Source organism: Thermobia domestica, chromosome 1 (assembly GCF_964235325.1).
Source record: "Thermobia domestica chromosome 1, izTheDome1.hap1.1, whole genome shotgun sequence".
Lineage (NCBI taxonomy): Eukaryota > Metazoa > Arthropoda > Insecta > Zygentoma > Lepismatidae > Thermobia > Thermobia domestica.
Genome location: NC_137454.1, coordinates 383,078,376 through 383,099,462, shown reverse-complemented (window position 1 = coordinate 383,099,462; position 21,087 = coordinate 383,078,376). Strand labels below are relative to the sequence as shown.

General features: G+C 37.4%; 3 protein-coding genes across 5 annotated transcripts in view; 1 reads left to right on the top strand and 2 right to left on the bottom strand.

The window, feature by feature from the left end:
• LOC145682766 (uncharacterized) overlaps positions 1-18,094 on the bottom strand; it is a 67,225-nt gene extending 49,131 nt beyond the window's left edge. Inside the window, exon 1 of the mRNA XM_081754146.1 lies at positions 17,829-18,094. The gene's annotated coding sequence lies outside the window, so the exon portion shown is untranslated. The remainder of the gene's footprint in view (positions 1-17,828) is intronic.
• The window catches only part of LOC145664748 (uncharacterized), a 578,976-nt gene that overhangs the window by 410,894 nt on the left and 146,995 nt on the right, over positions 1-21,087 (top strand). Inside the window, exon 1 of one of the 3 annotated variants that reach the window (XM_081731678.1) lies at positions 18,512-18,717. The exons of the other annotated variants lie outside the window; for them this stretch is intronic. The gene's annotated coding sequence lies outside the window, so the exon portion shown is untranslated. Of the gene's footprint in view, positions 1-18,511; positions 18,718-21,087 lie in introns of those variants that run through there. 3 annotated transcript variants of the gene reach the window in all.
• On the bottom strand, positions 1,361-2,635 carry LOC145682761 (uncharacterized). The gene has a single exon (XM_081754141.1). It carries the CDS (start codon positions 2,633-2,635, stop codon positions 1,361-1,363), a length of 1,275 nt encoding a protein of 424 aa, XP_081610267.1.

Here is a 21,087-nt window from a genome sequence, read left to right as displayed (position 1 = left end):
TCTTCGCACGTTTATTTTGGATATAGAGTGCTGAATTTGGATTTAAAAGGCATCGGAAGTGTCACTCTTCATGTCAGTGACCCTGAAAACTATGGATTCGACACTAATATCGGCCATATTCGACAATATCTAAATCTCCTCCCCTCAACCTCCCCTAGGTGGCACCGTCAAAGTGAAATAATAAAAACCCTTCCAGGCCCGAACTTTATCTATGCTGAAAGTTTGATCGAGATCGGTCGGGTGGTTCAAGAGTTATGTCACAAATATAGTGACTTTATATATATATATATATATATATATATATATATATATATATTAGTGGTGGGCACAAAAACCGGTTTTTCGGCTTTCGGTTTTTAGAAAAACCGGTTCGGTTTTAATCGAAACCCGTTATCGGTCTTCTCCAAAACCGGTTCGGTTGTTTCACCTGATCCGGTTTCGGTTTTCTTCAAAACCGATTCCGGTTTTTTTTCTAAAATTTGTTCTATTTCTGACCAGAATAGTGTTTCGTTGTTCTCCGGAAACCGAATCCATTTCCAGAGAAATAGTTTTGTGTGTTTTCGAAAAGTTTTTACCGAAACCAGTTCCGGTGAAAACCGAACCGGTTTTAGAGAAGACCGGAAACCGGTTTCGGTTAAAAACCGAACCGGTTTTGGAGAAAACCGAAATGTCGGATTTTCGGGTTTCGGTTTTTATAGAAACCGGTTTTCGGTTTTTATAGAAACCGGTTTTCGGTTTTTATAAAAACCGGTTTTGCCCATCCCTAATATATAGTATATATATATATATATATATATATATATATATATATATATATATATATATATATATATATATATGCTATATATCAATTACTAACGCATGGACATCATAATGCAAATAGCCTCTCTATACTTGAATCTGAATTTTCATTTCTTTTTATTAACACTTCTGTAAGGCTTAATTTTGCCAATGCACAGTAATTTGATCCTTTCGCAACATATATGAAATGTTTGTCTATAAAAGAAGGACCTTTCTTTACTTGAAGAAAACAAGTTTTGGTAAATTAATAGTTTAATAACCAAACATTAGCAAGTAACATAGTCATTACATTTTTTAAAAAATTTGCAATCATCACTATAACAATTCGAAACTGTTCTTCCCTAAATGTGACCAAAGAAATACCATATTTATTACTTTATAATATAAAGGGACTTACACACGTTTAGACACGGGTAATTGCCATAATTACTTCATATCTGTTAAGCTATACCTATGTTTTATACCTACTAAAAGAGACTTGATATCTCTTGTCTTAACTAACCTATGTATGTCGGTTCAATCTAATACATACCTATTTTTTAGTCGATGGATCATGAACTTATAACAATATTTTGTCTCCTATTTCATCTAGTAAGTCCTTCAACCTCAAATGTAATGTAGGATTTGCATACATGTCTCCTTTGGTAAAAATCTCGACATTCTTTGCGTCATCATTTGTCATTGAATTCAAGTCTGGAACAGAGTCCTTGTTCACTAAAATGAGAGGCAATGCCATGCAAGCGATAATGAAACCAAACATTAGCTTCGATTCAAATTCTTTCTTCAGTACGTCTAAAGATATTACCTCCGGTTCTGAACCTAATAACTTAACTGTGTCACTGAATGTTTGGTGATATATCTCCAGTAGTTCTTGAAGGTGTTTATCTCTTACTGGTTTCATGGTACTGGTGTAGAAGAAGTACACAAGATCGATGGCAGGTGAAGTGTAACGGGAAATTTGGAAATCTAGTAATCTCACATCTAGAGGTATTTCGGAATCTGAACCATCATATGAAAATAATATATTATTAACTAAGCAATCACCATGACAAAGAACAGCAACGGGTTCTCTTGGACGACAAGAATCAATCAATATATCAAAGGCAGTACATTTTAATTCTTCGAGCTTCGGAACAAATCTTTGGTAAGTCCCTAACGACTTCACAATGTCTGTCACGCGCTCTAATTGCCCAAAAATAAATGGTGTGAACTCCGCTTTGTTCTGCTCTGTGTACATGGTTTCCTGAAACGTGGTGATAACCTTCTTAAAATCATCATAATTATCATTCTTAAGAGCAAAAGACAGCGCGTGATGTTTACCCAGCGCCTGAAGAACCAACTTGCAATGATTGAAATCTAACCCTTTTTGACGATCGCCCATTTGAAATCCAAACGGCCTTAGGTCCTCAAGAACTACGCACCATTTATCAATATCTTCGTTCATTACTGTATAAACACAACGTGGTATTGCAGACAACAAAGTTGTCTTTACGTTTTTACTTTGCTCAAACTTACGAAAAATCTCGAACACTCTTTCGTACATACTAACTTCTTTTAGGAAACCACCACAGGACCTTATAAAGGATTTTCTGACATCATTATCTGGGACACACTTGACAAATAAATTGTAGTCTTTGTTCTGATTACTTGTTCGGGTAGACACTGTCGCTCCATACACAATAGAAGAATAGTTTTCTCCAGGATTGGTCCCTGGATATATGCTACAATGGTCCACAATTAATTCAGGATCGTCTTGGGAATGTCTTAGAGCTTTCTCAAAGAAGTCTTTATTAATCCACGAATGGCTTTTAAGTATCTGTTGATTGTCTGACATGTTGCTTTCCGCAATTGAATGAGACCTGTAATAATGAAAGAAGACTTTGATGGGTATTGCGTTTTCGAAGTTCAAGACAAAACATATTGTTAGCATTTCTTCTTTTTGATCGGGTAGACTCCTCAATTATAAAGATAATCCTAAGAAACAGGTAATGAATTATGTCCAAAACACATACTGCTTCATTGATAAGCATCATAGATCACGCTTTAACTAGTTCACTGATAAGCATCATAGATCACCGTTTAACGACTGACTGACTGATAAGCATCATTGATTACGTTTTAACCCTTTGGGGATCCCATGGTACAATTTGTACCATACGGGGTGTTTCATGGTACATTGCGTTATAACTCTCCTATTTGAGCTTTTTCGTCCGGTTTTTTTTTTTTTTTTTCAAGTCCAGAGACATTGTAGAAGACATTACATATGGTTTCACACCTTCTTGCGTCGAGACATAGGAGGTGATGACGTCATAATTCTAAAATATATATTTTCGTGTAATATTTTTTTTTGGGGGGGGTTATATAAAGTATTTTTGGGGGGCTTATTTTTGCACGTAGAAGATTGAAATTTTGCACAAACATGTAGTCCACCGAGTAGTATTTACCAGATTTCTTCTTCAGATTTCTGCGTTAAAACAGGGGGGGGGGGATCCAGAGGGTCAAAAAGTTGAAAAAAGGGATATTTTTACCAAAAAATCCCTTTCTTCGCAATTTTCCCGCCTTGGATACATGATGGAGACAAGTGAATGGTGCCGCCTGAAAGGCAGTTCTATTCTCAAGAGAATGATGGGCGACACATGGCCCTAGGGTAATTAGGGATGTCTCAGGAAATGTTTAAAAATTTCCCTCTGTATACGGGAATATGGGACATTTTCGGTATTATTTCTTGCGGGCTTGTTTTTGCACCTAGAAGATTGAAATTGTGCACATTCAGTCTGCAAATCTAGTGTTTACCAGATTTTTTTCAGATTTCTGCGTTAAAACAGGTAGGTTCAGAGGGGCTAAACGTTGAAAAAGGGAATTTTTTTTACCAAAAAACTCTTTCACGGGATTTTCCCGCCTTAGATACATGATGGAGACAAGTGTATGGTACCGCCAGAAAGGCAGTTCTGTTCTGAAGAGAATGGTGGGCGAAACATGACCCTAGGGTAATTAGGGATGTCTCAGGAAATGTTTAAAAATTTCCCTCTGTATACGGGAATATGGGACATTGTCGGAATTTTTTTTTTTGGCGGGCTTACTTTTGCACCTGGAAAATTGGAATTGTGCATAAACATTCAGCCCACCGAGTAGTATTTACCAGATTTTTTCAGATCTCTGCGTTAAAATAGAGGGGTCCAGGGGGGCTAAAAGTTGAAAAAAGGATATTTAGACCCAAAAATCCCTTTTTTCGGGATTTTCTCGCCTTAGATACATGATGGAGACACGTGAGTCATACCGCCTGAAAGGCAGTTCTATTCTGAAGAGAATGATGGGCGAAACATGACCCTAGAGTAATTAGAGATGTCTCAAGAAATTTTTTACCTGAGATCATGGTGTTTTACGGTAATTTGGGGCATGGTGGGAATTCCTGATAAAATTTCTCCCACCCTTGGTATTCAAGATAGAAACTTGAAATTTGGTACACACATTCAGTATACCAAGTACTATTTATCAGATTTTTTAGATGGCTACGTTCACACAGGGCCGCTCCAGAGGGGCTCAAAATGCGAGAAAAAATTCCCTCCGAAATTTTCCCTTTGACATCATTTTTCCCGCTCCTGGTATATGGTATGAGCATGCAAGTGGTACCATTTGAAAGCCAGCTCCATTCTGAAGAGAATGAGGTATGAACCATGATCCTAGGATAAATAGTGACGATGCAATAGCTGCTTGACTGAAAGTCTAAAAAATAGCCCAAAAAGCCGGCATCCGGAAAGGGATGATTGACCTGACAAGCATCATAGATCATACTTTAACGAAACAAGAAGCAGTGTCAAGTAATTTGGTTTATATGGCGTAATATTTTTCAATTAATACTGAAACCGAAAATGATAATAGATTTCTAACACTTCGGGTTTTAGTAGAGGCAGCGAGAATGGAATATATTCTTGCGACGTTTAATTCATTGTAGAGAACAGCTTCTCGCTATATATTACTGTGTTTACTCTATTGAAATCAAAGGAAAAACAAGGAATAAGTTATTTCTGCCACTTCTGGTTTGAAAATGAAATGAAATGAAGTCTCTGAGTTTAACGTCTCATGATTATGTCCCTTAGGCTAAGGGGAACGATTATTAAAGGAAGTGTATGATAATGGAAGGAATGATAATGGTGGAATGAGAGAATGGAAGGAAATGGGAGTACCCCCAGAAAATCCACGAGCACGATGTTGTTCACCACAAACTTACTTGGCTGAGGATCGAACGAGGAAGCCCAGGCACCAAAGGTAAGAGGTCTAGCACTGAACCACCGTATCTCATCTGGTTTGAATAGAGAGTGAAGAGAGAACATCCTAGAACGCTAAATAAGTTCTAAGAAATACCACTACCCGCTATCACTTTTCAATGTTGCTCTATTTTGGTTAATATTGAAAGGAGGTGAAATGTATTGTTGAAACACTTAATCGTTTGCAGTGGTTAATATTGAAAGGAGGTGAAATGTATTGTTGGAACACTTAATCGTTTGCAGTGGTTAATATTGAAAGGAGGTGAAATGTATTGTTGGAACACTTAATCGTTTGCAGTGGTTAATATTGAAAGGAGGTGAAATGTATTGTTGGAACACTTAATCGTTTGCAGTGGTTAATATTGAAAGGAGGTGAAATGTATTGTTGGAACACTTAATCGTTTGCAGTGGTTAATATTGAAAGGAGGTGAAATGTATTGTTGGAACACTTAATCGTTTGCAGTGGTTAATATTGAGAGGAGGTGAAATATATTGTTGGAACACTTAATCGTTTGCAGAAAACCACTTCTCGCTATCTATTACCGTTTTTAGCCTATAGTGTTGAACGTAAAAACCGGATATGGTTTATTTTCACCACTTCTTGTCGATGGTGAATGTGTCAGTTGTATCAACGAAAATTCAGTTCCTAACTTCTGATCCGCTACATATTGGTTAGAATTTGATAGTGATCAACCAAGTAATTTCTGGGATCGTAGTAGAGAGTTAAGGATGTAGAGGGTCGAAAATTAGGAATCGATCTCGTTGAGGACCTGACCCATCCACCGGAAGTGGTAGAAATAAATCATTTCCTGTTTTAACGTTAATCACTATACAGGCAAAATGGAAATAGATAGCGAGAAGTGATTTACGGCAATCGATTGAACATTCCAAGAATATGTAAGCCTATAATCTCCAATCTTAACTCTCTACCAAAACTGAAAGTGATAGATATCCACTGTAACTTCCGATTTCAATATTACTCTAGATACAACAAAAATGAGTTGAGTTGATTTGGAGTATAACGCGCCGTTCAGCAGCGAGGTTATATGAGACGTGGATCTACTGATTAACATGGAATCCGAACTACATGAACTCCCGCCGGGAATCGAACCCGGGTCTCCCACGCTAAAGGCGCGTACGCTAACCACTTGGCCACAAAGGAGCTCACAAAAAAAAAAAAAAAAGAAGATAAGAGGTATCGAGTAGTGTGTTCTCTTTAAAATCGATTTACCGTTCTAAGAACAGTTACCATATTATCTCTTGAACTTCTATCCAAAATAGAAGTACCGATAACCGATTACTTCCGGTTTTAACGTTGATCAATACAGAGTAGAAACGGTAATAGATATTGGAAAGGGGTTTTCTGCAATCAATTAAGCGTGTCCAGAATATATTCCATATACACTTTAATCTCTCTACTACAACAGAAAGTGGTAGAAATCTACTACCACTTCTGGTGTCAATAATAGTTGAAAAAATGTCCTGATAGGCAGACGGCGGTAGGGGAACTTTCATCGTCGAGTCATTAAGAAACTAAAACTTGAATTTTCACGTGTTGTACACTGTAATAAACGCAGTGTATGCTGTGATACTGAAAACTTATTGATACAGAGTTTGTATTCAGTTATCCGTCTACAACATTTTTCATAATTTTCTTTTCTTTTTTCCTGTTTTTTTTATATATTTTTTTAATGAACATTACGGATTCAGGAAAGTAGACCATTTAATATATAATTACAAAATGCTATTAACCATTTGAAACAGGTGTTTTAAAAGAAAGATGTAGGCTTTGAGTTAAGTATACTGCTTTTCGCCCTGCCAGGATGTGACCGAGTTATCCGGTCTGCCGGAGTATCGAGTACCGAGTTTTAGGAACTCTACTGTAACTTTTTTCTTATCATTACATAGCTGTACATCGCATTATCACCTAACACAGGCTTGTTATATTTCTGTGAACTGATAAGATATTGGAGTGAACCTATTCTTTTCAGGTTGTATATACTTCATATATGTATTTTTCATCCATAGTCATAATTGATAAGGCATATCATGTTGAATCGCAAATACCAGGAAGAAATCTTGAGTGAGATAACATTTTCTGTAGTAAGATCGGTGACCGATTAACAAGAAGAATGTTATTTCTCAACAGAGTTATTCCGTTTTTGTTCTAGAGACCCTTATACAGTGATATAGAGACCAGGACGTCCAAATCACGATCTTTTGTACAGGATGTCTCTTCTTGTTTCTTTTGTCCAATAAATCTCCATGCACCTTTCCTTCTTTCATAAATCTCGTAACCACTGACAAATTTTCCACACCAAAGGAGTTTTGTGTTTCATCTGCTTTAAAGCAAAGAAACTGTGATTCACTTTCGTCATATTCTGTTCTTATTTTATCTAGTACCGTAAAACGGGGCTACTTTGACATTTAGGGTTACTTTGACATAGAGCGGGGCTACTTTGACAGATGAGCAATTCGTGCTTCCTGTGAGAATTGTTGCATATACTTTCATAGATAAATGCTGATATGGTGTCCACGGTGCGAATTGCCGGAGGGGATGAGGGATTTCTCCCATTGTATTTCTACCCCCTCTCAATATCCTTCCTGTCCCTCAATATATAATATAAGGACTTCTAGATCCGCCACTGTTTATTCCCCCCAAAAATGAATAATCTAATTCGCACTCTGACGATATAGAGAGTGGATTCAATGTGTACTGTGCAAAAAATGGGTGTATGGGTTTTGTATTGGTGTATCAAAAAATCCTCAATATGCTTGTTACGACTGTGATGTTGACGACTAAGGTTTTTCTTTCCATTGTTACATGTAAAGATAACATACCGATACATATGTAATTATGTTAAAAGTAAAGTAAAGTAAAAAAAATAAAGTAGAGTAAAAAATAAAGTAACAATGTAAGGTAAAGCACCGTGTATGTTCAAAGTAAAGCTTTAGAAAAACTTGTATAGTGGTGTATAATGATGTACCACAACAAAATAAAGATTTCGTGCTTATCAAGTATACAGTACCTTACACAGGACCAAAACAGTGTTTTATACACTTTACATAAATTCCATGTCAAAATAACTCCATACGTTCAGTAACTTTGACCTTATGCTGCAAATACATAAGATGTCAAAGTAGCCCCACCCCCGGGGCTACTTTGACCGGTATTTCTTAATTTCTTCCCGCCAAAACTTACTTGTAGAGACTTAGGTTTAGTAGTGGATGTGATAGCCCAGATACCTATTGTTATGATGAGAATAGCATCATTCATTGGTTGCAGAAAGTGTCCCGTGTACACATTTAAACTAGTCCAAAACCTGTCAAAGTAGCCCCGTTTTACGGTACTATCTCTGCCAACAAATATATTATTTCCTTCTGACTTCAGCTGACGTATATTGAGCGTCCCAAGGAATATGTGTATCTATGGAGTTCAATTTTGAATCTTTTTCCATTGTGTACTTGTACAGTGTTGTAAAAATTCCATAGAAAACTTAATTCATCAGGAGATGGCTGCGGTGGGTCAGTCGTAGAGCATTCACCTCTGTTACATGGGATCCTTAGTTCGATTCCAGCTCGCGCCAAAGTGAACTTTGTGGTGGACAAACAGCACGTGCGTGGGTTTTGTCGGGGTTCTCTCGTTTCCTCCCTCTTTCTTCATTCCACCATTGCATTCATTTCTCACCACCACCGTCTCCTTTACCCTAGCCGGCATACATGTGAGACGTAAAACTTAAAACATTTTTAATTCATAAGGATTTAATTCTTGCAGATTTTTGAGTCCATATCCTTAATCTCCACGAAATGGTACCTCATTTACTGCGAGGAACTGCACTATCTTAGCTACACACTTAAAATGTTATCTGTTTTCTTTCTATCTGTTCCGCATCTAGAATTATATTAACATTTTCCCCCCTGGACAGACTTAATATAAGTTATTCCCAAATTTGAATTGCTTCTATGTGGCTCTTAGCGGAAGGATGCTTATTAAATCCTTTCCTCCGCTTCAATGTTCACTTCCAATTATTGCAATATCCTGTAACAGTAAACGCCTGATACCGGACCTTAAGAGGCTTCATTCCGGCGAAATTAAAATACCGCTAATTTTACAGTAATTCTGTGATATCTTCAAATAGATAAAAGATAATCGAAATGTGGAACAAGAGCGCTCTAGATAATAACATTTTACATAAGAAACCGTTACCACGACTCACTTATCTGCTTTTGGTTTCGAGCCATTTTGAAAATCGGCATTTATTTTCGCGTTTCTAAACAGCTGAAAACGGAAAGCCACTAGGTGACTTGTGATAACGGTACCTCACGCAAAATAATATTGTCTAGGGCGCTCTTGTTCCATATTTCAATTATCTTTTATCTATTTGAAGATGTCATATAATTACTGTAAAATTAGCGGTATTTTAACTTCGCCGGGATGAAGACTCTTAAGAACTTCTTACAAGGAAAGCTGAATGTTTGATCCCTTAAAGCGCAATATTCTAACCAAGGTGATACTACTGACTTTGGAAACTATGGTCTTTTTCACCGAACTTTGGTTTGAGGTACTCACGTAGATTAGGCTCAGTAGGTAGGTCTTTCGTCCCCAAGATCCGTTGGTTGTGTAATGCAATTCGAAGTTGTAGCTTTTGTACTTGACAACTTACTCTAAATATTAACTACTAAATCTTAAACCTAAGTAATTCACTGTAACTGTTCATGGCGGGCACTTGTGAACAACGGCGCCGACTTTCCAAAATGTATGTGGGTGCATATCAATGGCGGGACGTGCTAGCTTATATGTTTTCAGGGAAGTCTCGATGTTTGATTAATTTATTTTTAGTTAAAATCTCTTATGAACACTGTTATAAAGGGATATGCTGGATAAAGTAAAATATACCGGTATTATAAGGATAAGTTGGGGCTGCCCTAACTGCCCTAGACTGACTTAACGCAAGAAAAACGAGTTCAAACCCGGCTCCAAACTAAAAATCTTCTGTGTGCGGCACATCCACAAGATTATTTGTGTGGGTGCCGGAGCCCCGGAGCACCCACTAAGTCGGTGCACATACTTGTGTATCATTAGTTTGAGCATTTGTTGGTTAATATTTACTTTCCTCTTAATGACACTCATACTTTGGATGAGCAATATAAACATGGGCATAAAATAATATAGGCTTTGAGAAATTGAAACAATTATCCTTTAGATAACGTTAGTTTGTTCCAAATTATGAAGTATTCTGCGTTGATTCACTGGCCTTTGAATCCAAAGTTTAATTTCTTTGCGCTTTCTCCAATAACACTATTTAACAGGATTTGTTTTCTACATAATGTTAACCACATTACCTTTATTCAAGAATAAATGTAAAATTATCGATTTTAAAATGAAAGAAAGAAAAAAATGTCATTGGTCTAAGCACGAATCCTAGTATGGTATTAAAAGTTGTTGTGCAACCGTATTTTGATTATTAATATGGTCGCTATTATTTAAAAAAAAATGTTTTACGGGTTGAGTGTAACCTAGTTAGAAAAATGAAATGAAATCTTTGAGTTTTACGTCCCATAATTTAGCCGGCTAGGCTAACGGAGACGGTGCTAATGAGAAATGAATGAAATGGTGGAATGAACAAAGTGGGAAGAAATGGGAGAACCTCGAGAAAACCCACTCAAATGGTGTTTGTCCACCACAAAGTTCAATGGGTGCGAGCAGGGAACAAACGAGGGACCCCGTGCACCAGAGGTGAATACTCTACCATTGAGCCACTGCGGCCCTGAATATATATATATATAATGATCAAATTTAGAATATATACTGTTCTGATGTATTAAATCATAGAATTTATTCTAAAAGCTTGTCATGAATCCACGCCTAGTGTGAATAATGTTGAGATTATGTTAAAAGACCTTCCTTTTTAGGTTTTGGTCCCTTTGTGCTCCTGCCCCCTCATACAAACACACTCCACTGTTACTTCAACTGTTGCCTTATTTGAGCCCTGAAATGACGAAACCTTAGCACCAATCAGTGAACAATATTTCTAAACTACAAACCTGATATAAAACATATCAAGCAATTTGTGTTGAACTTTCGCTTGGGGAGCACTACTAAATTTTAGGGGTCGGACCCAGTGTGCTCCCAACCCCGTAGATACACGTCTGCCCGAGACATATTGTATTATAATGTAGGATACAAACAATAGCTGCCCCCAAAATGTCTTTGCTTCCTCCGCTTGTCCCCCGAAAAAATCAAAGCTAGCGCCGTCACTGTAAAGTATTGCTTTTAAGTCTGAAAATCTAACTGATAACGTTGAGTTGATTTTGAGTTTAACGTCCCTTTCAGCAGCGAGGCTATATGAGAGGGGACTTGGAATCTGAACCACATGTGCTCCACTGGGAATCAAATCCGGATTTCCCACGCGTACGCTAATCACTTAGCTACGAAGGAGTTCTGACTGATAGGTCCTAACGTATAAGTGAACATGGGACACTTCTTATAACGATTTTTTTTCAAACATGAAATCACCAACTTTTTTCACGATATATCAACTTCTGGTTACAGTATTAAAGAAGGTTTTGAATAGAAAAATAACTCCGTTTATCAAAGTCTTAGGTTCAGGTTTAACCTATCAATGTTAAGGTTATCAGACATTCCGATTTAGTCGGGACAGTCCTTTCCTGTTTTCGTCCTAGTCCCAATTTTTCTCAACTAAAGTCGGGACGCGGAAAAGTCCCTATTTTTTTTCTTAAACAGTTACTTTACACAGCTACTGTTATTTCTCTTACAAAACTTACAAGGGTAATTACTAACACGTTTCATTTGATGGTATATTCATATTCTGTCGAAAAACATTCCTACTTTTTAGACAGGAATACCGTAAATACTCTTTGGTGGTGGTAAAGAAAATCAAAGGAAAACATAAAGCAATTTAATGTTTCATTTATATCAGTGGCGTATTTAGGGGGGCTTCCGGGCTTAATCCCCCCGAAATCTTACTTACTATGGTAAAGTATATGAAATATCTTGCAGAATTTTCACATTTTCAGGCAAAGCCCCCCCCCCGAAAGTTAGCAAAGCCCCTCCCGAAACAAAATCGCAAATACGCCACTGATTTATATACTACAATAATACGTAGGCTGATGAACAAAGATTAATCATCAGTGTTTATGAGGTGAATACGAGAGCAAGCCACAGAAAACGAAAGATATCTGTGTAGTGCGAGAAGTGACGAATAAATCGAGCAAGTTTGAAGGTCATGACGTCAGGAATGTGACCTTGCCAGCCGTTCAAGCACATGTAGTTTGAGTTTCGTATAAGGCAACATGGAGCTGACACGCGAAGAACAGTACAGAAATTCTGTTGACCATCTTGCAAAGATCAAAGTTCCGTGTGTACTCCATCCTCTATACAGCCCTGATTTAGACCCTTCTGATTTCTTTCTTTTTCCGACTTTGAAGAAATACTTCCAGGGATGGCGTTTCGGATCTTCAGGGACAGTAGTGAAAGCTCCGGAGGCGATTTTGAAAGATCTGTCTAAAAATGGCTTCCATTCAGAGGCGGATCTAGGGGTGCGATCGCCCCCCCCCCCAAAGAGGAAACTTTCCTATTTTATATATATAAGTAAAACCCATCCCAAAGTTTGGAGCCCTTAAAAGTAGCAGTATGACAACCCACCGCCCCCCCCCCCAGAAGTCGGTCCTGGATCCGACCCTGCTTCCAGTATGTCTTTGATGACTGGCAAAAACTTTGGGACAAGTGCATTGCATGTAATGGAGACTATTTTGAAAAAGACCATCAACATTTGGAGGATTAGGACAGGTAATTATATTTTATTCATTTATGATAATCATTTATTTATCAGCCTTCGTACTTTGAGAGTTGAATAAAAACTGCTAACAACAAACTATTCGCAACACATGTCGTGGTATCTTTTGTGAGTAAGCCTCGAATATTAAAAATGAATTGATAGATAAACACAAAATATAATAATAATAATAATAATAATAATAATAATAATAATAATAATAATAATAATAATAATAATAATAATAATAATTATTATTATTATTATTATTATTATTATTATTATTATTATTATTATTATTATGAACTCGTAGATAGGCCTATACAACATGTTGCAAAAGCAGCCTAAACCAAAGGGCGCCCGTCCTGGGGGCCGAGGGACCCGGGCCCCCCAAAGCTCATGTGGACCCCTATTGTATTTATGACTATACAATATTTGGCATAATTTGAATGCAATTTGTCTCAAACTTCTTATATATATACCTTCTGCATCTGAATGGGGCCCCCCAAATTTACAGAGAAATCGACGCCCTTGCCTAAACCGACCTCAAATTGAACGTGACTTTTTCCCATGTTATTGTCAGGTCCGAAGACACACAGACTAGAACAAAAAGAATAGAGCTGCCAACCGCACCACATTTTTTTTTTTTTTTACAGATAATTTGTGGTCGTTGGCCTCTTTCCGTAACAATTTGCGTCAACGTAACACAAAATTTACTATGATTAGGAAGGATTAGAATCTGTACATATATTTAATATGTAAAGTGGTTGGTAGATGTCGCATGCTACCTTTGTAATGGACTACTTTCTTTTCACTAAATTTTCAAGTTATAGCATATTGAAATACATCATATAATTTTCAACATGGTATACAATTTTGCAAATAAATGTGAGGATATAGAAAAAAACGGAAAGAAGCTAACTTTTCATAGGTAAGCTTTCTTTTCTTTTCTGTTTAATATTGAGGTTGATTTGACAAAATTTTCAGCCATTCTTTAATCAGACATTAGCTCTATTATATTTTATGGTAAAAACGGTGATTATTTTTGCTTCAGCTATCATGGAGTCTGGAAAATACTATTTGCTTGTGATATTGCACCATAAGATGAATTCCAATTGCGTCAGATGCCTTGTTTTCAGCAAGAATACAATCCACCTTATGCAGAGTCGTTTTGACGTATGACTAGCGCCGTGCTAAAGGTCTGACTACTGCAGGAAACATATGTTAATCAAACTCTTTAGTATGGTTGTAATAACACGTCAGAACGACTCTGCATACAGCCCACTGTGTTTCTCATGCTACTTGATGCCTTACACGTCGGAGAGCTTTCTTGTTACGAATCTTGACTTAACACACTGTACTGACATGGGAAGTCAGTTCATCATGGCTTCAGTTCATTCAGTTCATTGGAATTCAGTTCATTCTTTATGGAATGTTATGTGCTCAGAAGCATATAGTTTTGATTACGTTTTTTTAACATTATTAGGAATGTCAGAGCACAGACATGGAGTGGGTCAATGAAAACTTGATCCATGACCAACTGACTGACGTTCCACAGTGACGCCCTCTGACCCACCACCCACCAAAAACCCATCGTCATCAACTCTGACCCGTGATTCTCGCCCTCCCCTCCACTGACTAAAGAGTTTACACTTGTAATAAAACAAGGCTGTGAAATTATGACTAATCGGAGTTTGAATTTCTACGGTCAATCGCTCAAGCACCGCTCTATTAAAATACCAGTGTTGAATTACAGATACTTTTCAGTGGGAAATAGGATGGAATTTAAAAGTCTCAAATCAAGGTAAAGTAGACCAACGTTTTAAAAAAAAAAAAATAAAAAAAATAAAAAAAAATGTAAAACTCGATTGTGTCTCGAAAGCCAAGTAGTAAGTCCTATTCCGCCTTATGCAGAATCGTTTTGACGTATGATTAGCGTCATACTAAAAGCCTGACTACTGCAGGAAACATGTTAATCGAACTCTTTACTATAACACTACTCACGCGTCACAACGACTCTGCATAAGGCCCATTGCTATTATTACAATTACAAATGTAAATATCCAAAGATGCCTGACGGTCTTTTCTCACTTAGAATATACTCATCTCACGTAAGTGAATAGAAACAAATGGGAAAGGAAAAAAATGGAGAGTTTGCACGTAGAACGTAGACAAATTCACCAGCGCCCAGAAGATGCTGTCTACAATGCACTGAGCATAGTGGATCAGAGGAGGTTACGGCGGGAGGTGGGTCGAAGTGGGTCACGTCGTGTTGACCCACTCCATTTCTGGGTAAGATCCCCTTATACTTTGTTTATTTATATATTCTTCCTTTAAAATAACATGCCATATTTGTTCTGTAAATTTCACAAATTTATAGTCCCATAAAATAGGACTGCAGCCATAACTTACACAAGACGTATTTTAATGAAAGTACTTACGGCAAGGGAAGCGAGTCCAAGTCATTTGAATGGAGCCAAATTATTATGAAAGTTGCAAAAGAAACATTGTTTATCCAGAGAATATATCAGGAAAACTTTTTGCTATGCGTCATGAACCTTGAGACATAAATGAAACTTATACTGTGAAAATATGTATTATGTAAAAGGAGTGTTGGTTACTTCTTGAAGCTTCCTACATTTGCTATTTACCTAAAACAAACCTCATGCAGTAATTAAGCTACAACAGTAAATGTATTCGAATTATTCACAACTATTTTTCTTTTCTGTTTTTTTTAAAAAAACTAACCAGTCTAGTCACATACCGCCTTATGCAGAGTCGTTTCGACGTATGATTAGCATCTTACTAAACTACTGACTACTGCAGGAGACTTATGTTAGTCGAACTCTTTAGTATGGCATTAATCGCGCTTCAAAACGACTCTGCATATGGCCCATAGCTTTCTCAGTCTTTATCCACCCTTTTAATAAAAATCACTTTAGAGACAGCAAAACGATAGAAAGCTTATCTATACATATCAAGTGATTATTTCTTACATGATCCCGGTGATGATTACAGAAGATTGTTCTCATGGCGGAAGGCTTTCAATATACGCAGGGTGAAAATAGAACTGCGAAAATAGTGGTGACACATGTTGAGCACGATTGGAGATATGTCGCGGGGGAAATTTCTTGACTACGGGGGAGATTTTCCCGGGACACTCCTAAAATTGTTACTGTTTCCCAAACTAAATTTTCAGTATACAGGGTGGCCCAAAAGTAGGTATACACCCCTGCATTGATCAATTATAACATTCTAGCTTATAGGTTTATTTGCTTCGGCTGTTCCGAGCTTAAGATATAAGTAAAAAGACATTAAGAACAAATAATAAAGAAACTAAGTCTACCTGATGGATAACAATAAGAAATGTTATAAAAAGCAATGTGTTGATCAGTACGGGACTGTATACCTACTTTGGAGGCCCGGGTTCGATTTCCGGCGGGAGCTCATGTGGTTCGGATTCCACGTTAATCAGTAGGTCCACATCTCATATAGCCTCGCTGCTGAACGGGACGTTAAACGCAAACTCAACTCAACTGTATACCTACTTTTGGGTCACCCTGTATTTTTTAGTGAATTACCTTCAGAGTAAATGGTTTTAGTCTGATAATGAAAAAGACTGGAAACTTTTTGCTTCTGGACTTCCATGAACTCTTGACTGTTCGGCGTACACAAATCCTGACAGAGCTTAATAGTGCCTATATGAATAGCGTACCCAGTGGCGTGTCATGGGAAATGAGTGCCCGGGGCGAGAGTAAACGACGGCACCCCCGTACATATGAGTGAGGTCGACAGACTAGCCACGAAGCGCCACCACGGTTGGCGTGAAGCGTAAGAAAATTTTCGAAAATAAACCTTGCTTTTCCTTGATTTGAAGCAAGGTCCGTCGACCCTACTTTTTATTACTTTTTTCCCCTTCCATTTTATATATGTGCACATGCATTTTCCTAACATGAGTAACATTATAGACCACTTCCTAAAGCAGGAAGAGAATTTAAGTACATACTAGTAATATTGCAAGCAAATTTTTCCTCTTTTTTCTTTCCTTCTTTTTCCTTTCTTCCTTCCGAATTTTGCGCCCGGGGACCATCGCCTCGCTCGCGTTCCCGCTGCATGGCACTGAATGTACCCATCTTTTTTGGCGCAGAAGATCCGGGTTCGATTTCCAGTGGGATCCCACGTAAAACTGTAGGTCTACGTCTTATGTAACCTCACTACTAAACGGGACGCTAAACTCTAATTAACGAACTAACAATGAAATCCTGGCACTCTCTCGCACAGTGTTGAATTCAGGCATGTTCAAGGGGGGGGGTGGCTGTGCCCCCTCCTAGAATACGTACGCGCCCCCTTTAGAATATATATACACATGCATTAAAATATTTGCTTTTCTCTGATTATTTTTTTTTTTTCGGAAATAAAAGAGGTTTAAAACAAAAGATTTTTTTGTTTGTTAAAGAAACTTAGTTTCTTCTTTTGCCCAACCTAATTGTTCAAAGTAACAAATCGCGTTTTCGTATAAAGCCGAAGTTAAATAAAAGTTTGGAATAGGATACAGACGCACACAAACGCTTTACAACGTTAGTGAAAAATGGCAATATGTTGGTTATTGCAACTGACCAGACAATAACAAGTCTCCAGTTTTGTTGCGACAGATTCCTACTGCTCTATTGCAACCTATAACAGAGCCCCCCCCCCCTTAAATTTTTATTGCCCCCCTCGTACAAAAGTCTGAATTCAACAATGCTTTCGCAGTTGTGAACTCCTATCTTCGTGTTCCAGTAGTACCAGCCTATGCCTTAATTAGATCTTGAAACTGATATGCACTTGGTAATAGCTACCCCACTAAGGACGTTTTCCTTTAAAGAAAAAAAAAAAAAAAAAAACAATTTATAATGCCCAAATTGTACCAGGTATATTGCATGGTCTATAATTAATTAATACATAATGTTAAATATAGTATATCTACCTTAAGTCGAAGTAAGCTGGAGCACAACACATTCACAAATATCACCATCAACTTCAACTTTCCACTAAGTGTTCTTTTTATCAACAGAGGTTATATAACGAAAATTACTTTGTGTCTCCACGTGGTGCAATTCGGCTTTGAGAAATCACGAAGCATCGTAAGATGGCAGCACGAGTGGTAATGCCTGCGAAATAGCAAGGAAGCCAACAGCAAGATTCTTCTGTTTTGTTGGTTCAAAGAGTACTGTTCACAATTTCCGCCATGAGTCAATCAATCGAATGAAGGTCATTCACTGCTTTTGTGCTTGTTTTCTGTCCTAAGGGTATATCATCAGGTGATGCAATGTATTACATCCGCATGTCACAACCAGTGGCGAAGCGTAAGCTCACAAGTAGTGTAGGACCGATAAACTAATAACACAAATAATGTTTATAGTCAGATTTCTATTTTCTTTATTGAGGTAAAAAAAAAAAAAAAAAAAAAAAAAAAACTATCAAAGCTATTTATTCTAAAGAACTTTCTTAGCTGTAGGGGAAAGTGGTCGAATTCTGCGCACTTAAGGAAAAATCGTTCTTTCCCCGCTGTTTTTGTAAGTATCACGACATAACTTTGCACAGCCATTGTTTGCTGTGTAGTAGACAAGCTAAAGACGTAGTTTGAGTAAAAGCTCATAGAGGAAAAGGTTTAAATATGGGCTAGGGTTTAAAAATGGGCTACCAGCAATATCTGCGCTCCACAGTGCTGCACTGGGGCGGAAACTGTAAGAGCTCGTTACTTGTATACACAAAAGACGAGGCACCAGTTGGGGGCGAGATCGGAGCATGTGTACTTGTGTTTGTTGGCTGTTCAGTGCGCAGAAGACAATTTCGTCGTGCTAAAAGTTTTGTAGGTATGTATATACTTCAGGTTTCTTGTTTCCACACATGCTTTAAACCAATTGCCTCATATGAGCTGTATTTCTACTACATAGCGTTTATAATTTGCATGTTTAAATCGTAAGTATTTATAAGGATACATCACCAAAACATTTCAAAACAAATTGGCGTCATTCTTTAAATATGGGCTACAATGACTGGTCTAAATATGGGCTAGGGTCTTGTGACACCTTTCGTCATTTCACCACTTCCTGCAATTAAGAAGAAGGTTAGTAATCGAGGTCCGAAGGCTGCAGGCGCCTCTTGCATAACAGGTCCTCCATATAACGGTGCTTTGTCCGCCTCGATGGCAAAGTCAGTAACGAAAAGAAAACAGGAGAAAAGGCATTTGGATTTTGAAAACTAAGGAAAACATAGAAAATGACAGTAAAAATTTGAGAAAACAAGGTTGTTCCAGGAAAGCAGAGGGGGAAAATGGATCGAAACGGAGAAGAGTAGAAAAAAAATCAGAAGTGGGAAAGAAGAAAGATAAAAACGAGGAGTGTAGTGATTCAGAAGATGAAGATTATTTTGGTATTAAATTAATTGACAGCGGGGAAAGTGATATTGAACTCCCGATATGACAGAGAATTCCAGAAGAGAACGATGCAAACTGCATGTTTTGTGATATGAAATTTTCAGAGGACCGTCCTAACGAATTGTGGGTTATGTGCGAAATGTGTTTGATGTGGGCACACACTGAATGTGGGGTGCAGATGCTGACATATACATATGTGATTTTTGCAAGTAGAACGTTCATTTGCATTTGGATTAATTTTACTGTTTGATTTGTATTTGGATTAATCTTACTGTTTGATTTGTATTCTTTTAAGGTCTATGTATTTATTTTCGATTTTTTAAAACTGGGGCCCATATTTAGACCAGTTTTTAAAAACTTAAATTTTGGAGCTCCTAAAAAAATTAGTTTTTTTCCAAAGAAATATGTACTTTTTATTTACTTTATAATATTTGTAGTAAAGAGTAATCTTTGAAATATATTATAGAACATTGAAACTTTCAGTTATATACATTGCTTGAAAATGAGAACGAAAATAAAAGTGGTAGCCCATATTTAAACCTTTTCCTCTATCAGTACTCGACAATAGACAAAAATCCTGAACTATACATTTGCGCAGAATTACCCAACTAGGTGGGTAATTCTGCGCGTAATATGGGGTAATTCTGCGCAAAGCAAATATATATGTTTAAAGCAAGGAAACATTTTCATAACATATAACATACTTAGATATGTAGATGGCATGGGTTCAGAAAAAGAACGACAAGGTGGGCTACAGGTTTTACTATATACTTTATTCTCTACTTGTTTTATAACTGAGCAAAATATTACATATTTTTGAGTGTATTGAAATCATAAGCGTGCTATGATAAGGGAGAACAATGTAATTCTGAGATGTGACACTAAAACTATGTTCTGTTGTATGAATTCCACAATCACGACTAGTTTCCTCGACGTTTTATACCAACCTGTCCTCAACATCTCCAGCAGTAATGACTATGTTAGGTTCCTCCATAGTGACATCGTTAAAGTCTGATTTTGAAAATTTGTCAGGGTTTAATGGTATTATTCCCACAGCCCTAAATCCAGCTATGGCTTTGTCCATAGTTGGAACTTTGACGTATGCTTCATCGAAGATACTGGCGAGATCGTACATGCGACGCCGTGAGAATATAAACATGGGAGGGACGAAGATTCCAAATGCACTACAAGCATACACAACAGTGACTGTCTTTCCACGCTCGCACACCATAGCATTTCCTACCTGTTTCTGACCTTTAGGTGCTAAAATTCTCACAAGTTTTTGTGCGTTCGAAATACCCCTTTCGTCCACGTTGAAAATTCTACTTAGGGGAAAATGGTGCTTTTTCATCACTGTTCCCAAGTTACTGAAGAATAGTGTTACCGCTTCTTCATTGAATCAATTTATCCTATTCAAACTTACTTCTTCAGGTTTCCATAGGCTTATTCTTGGATTTCTTTAAAGAAATAGTCTCAACAAGTCCTTTCCAGCAAGTTAGGTAGTTCCATCAAAATTATGCGCAATTCGACTTGCTTCAGCAAATTCGTATGCCAAACGCCGATGGTCTAGAGGTGTGATACCAAACGCTTGCAACGCTTATAACATAGTCCAGCAATTCGTGTTTTGTTCTCGCGAAAACATTTACGAGAGTAGCATGTTCCATATTTCCAGTTTTCATTCGTAGACGAATAGTAAATTCTGCTATTTCGTACAATCTTCCAACTTCTCGAATCGCACGCTCACTTTTAACAGCACTGATAGCTTCTCTTAGTTGTTCCTCTGCATAACTACCTCTCGTAGTTGCTC

Bases quoted from the DNA above. Each gene is read 5' to 3' on its own strand.
- LOC145682761 (XM_081754141.1), bottom strand. From the start codon at position 2,635: ATGTCAGACAATCAACAGATACTTAAAAGCCATTCGTGGATTAATAAA.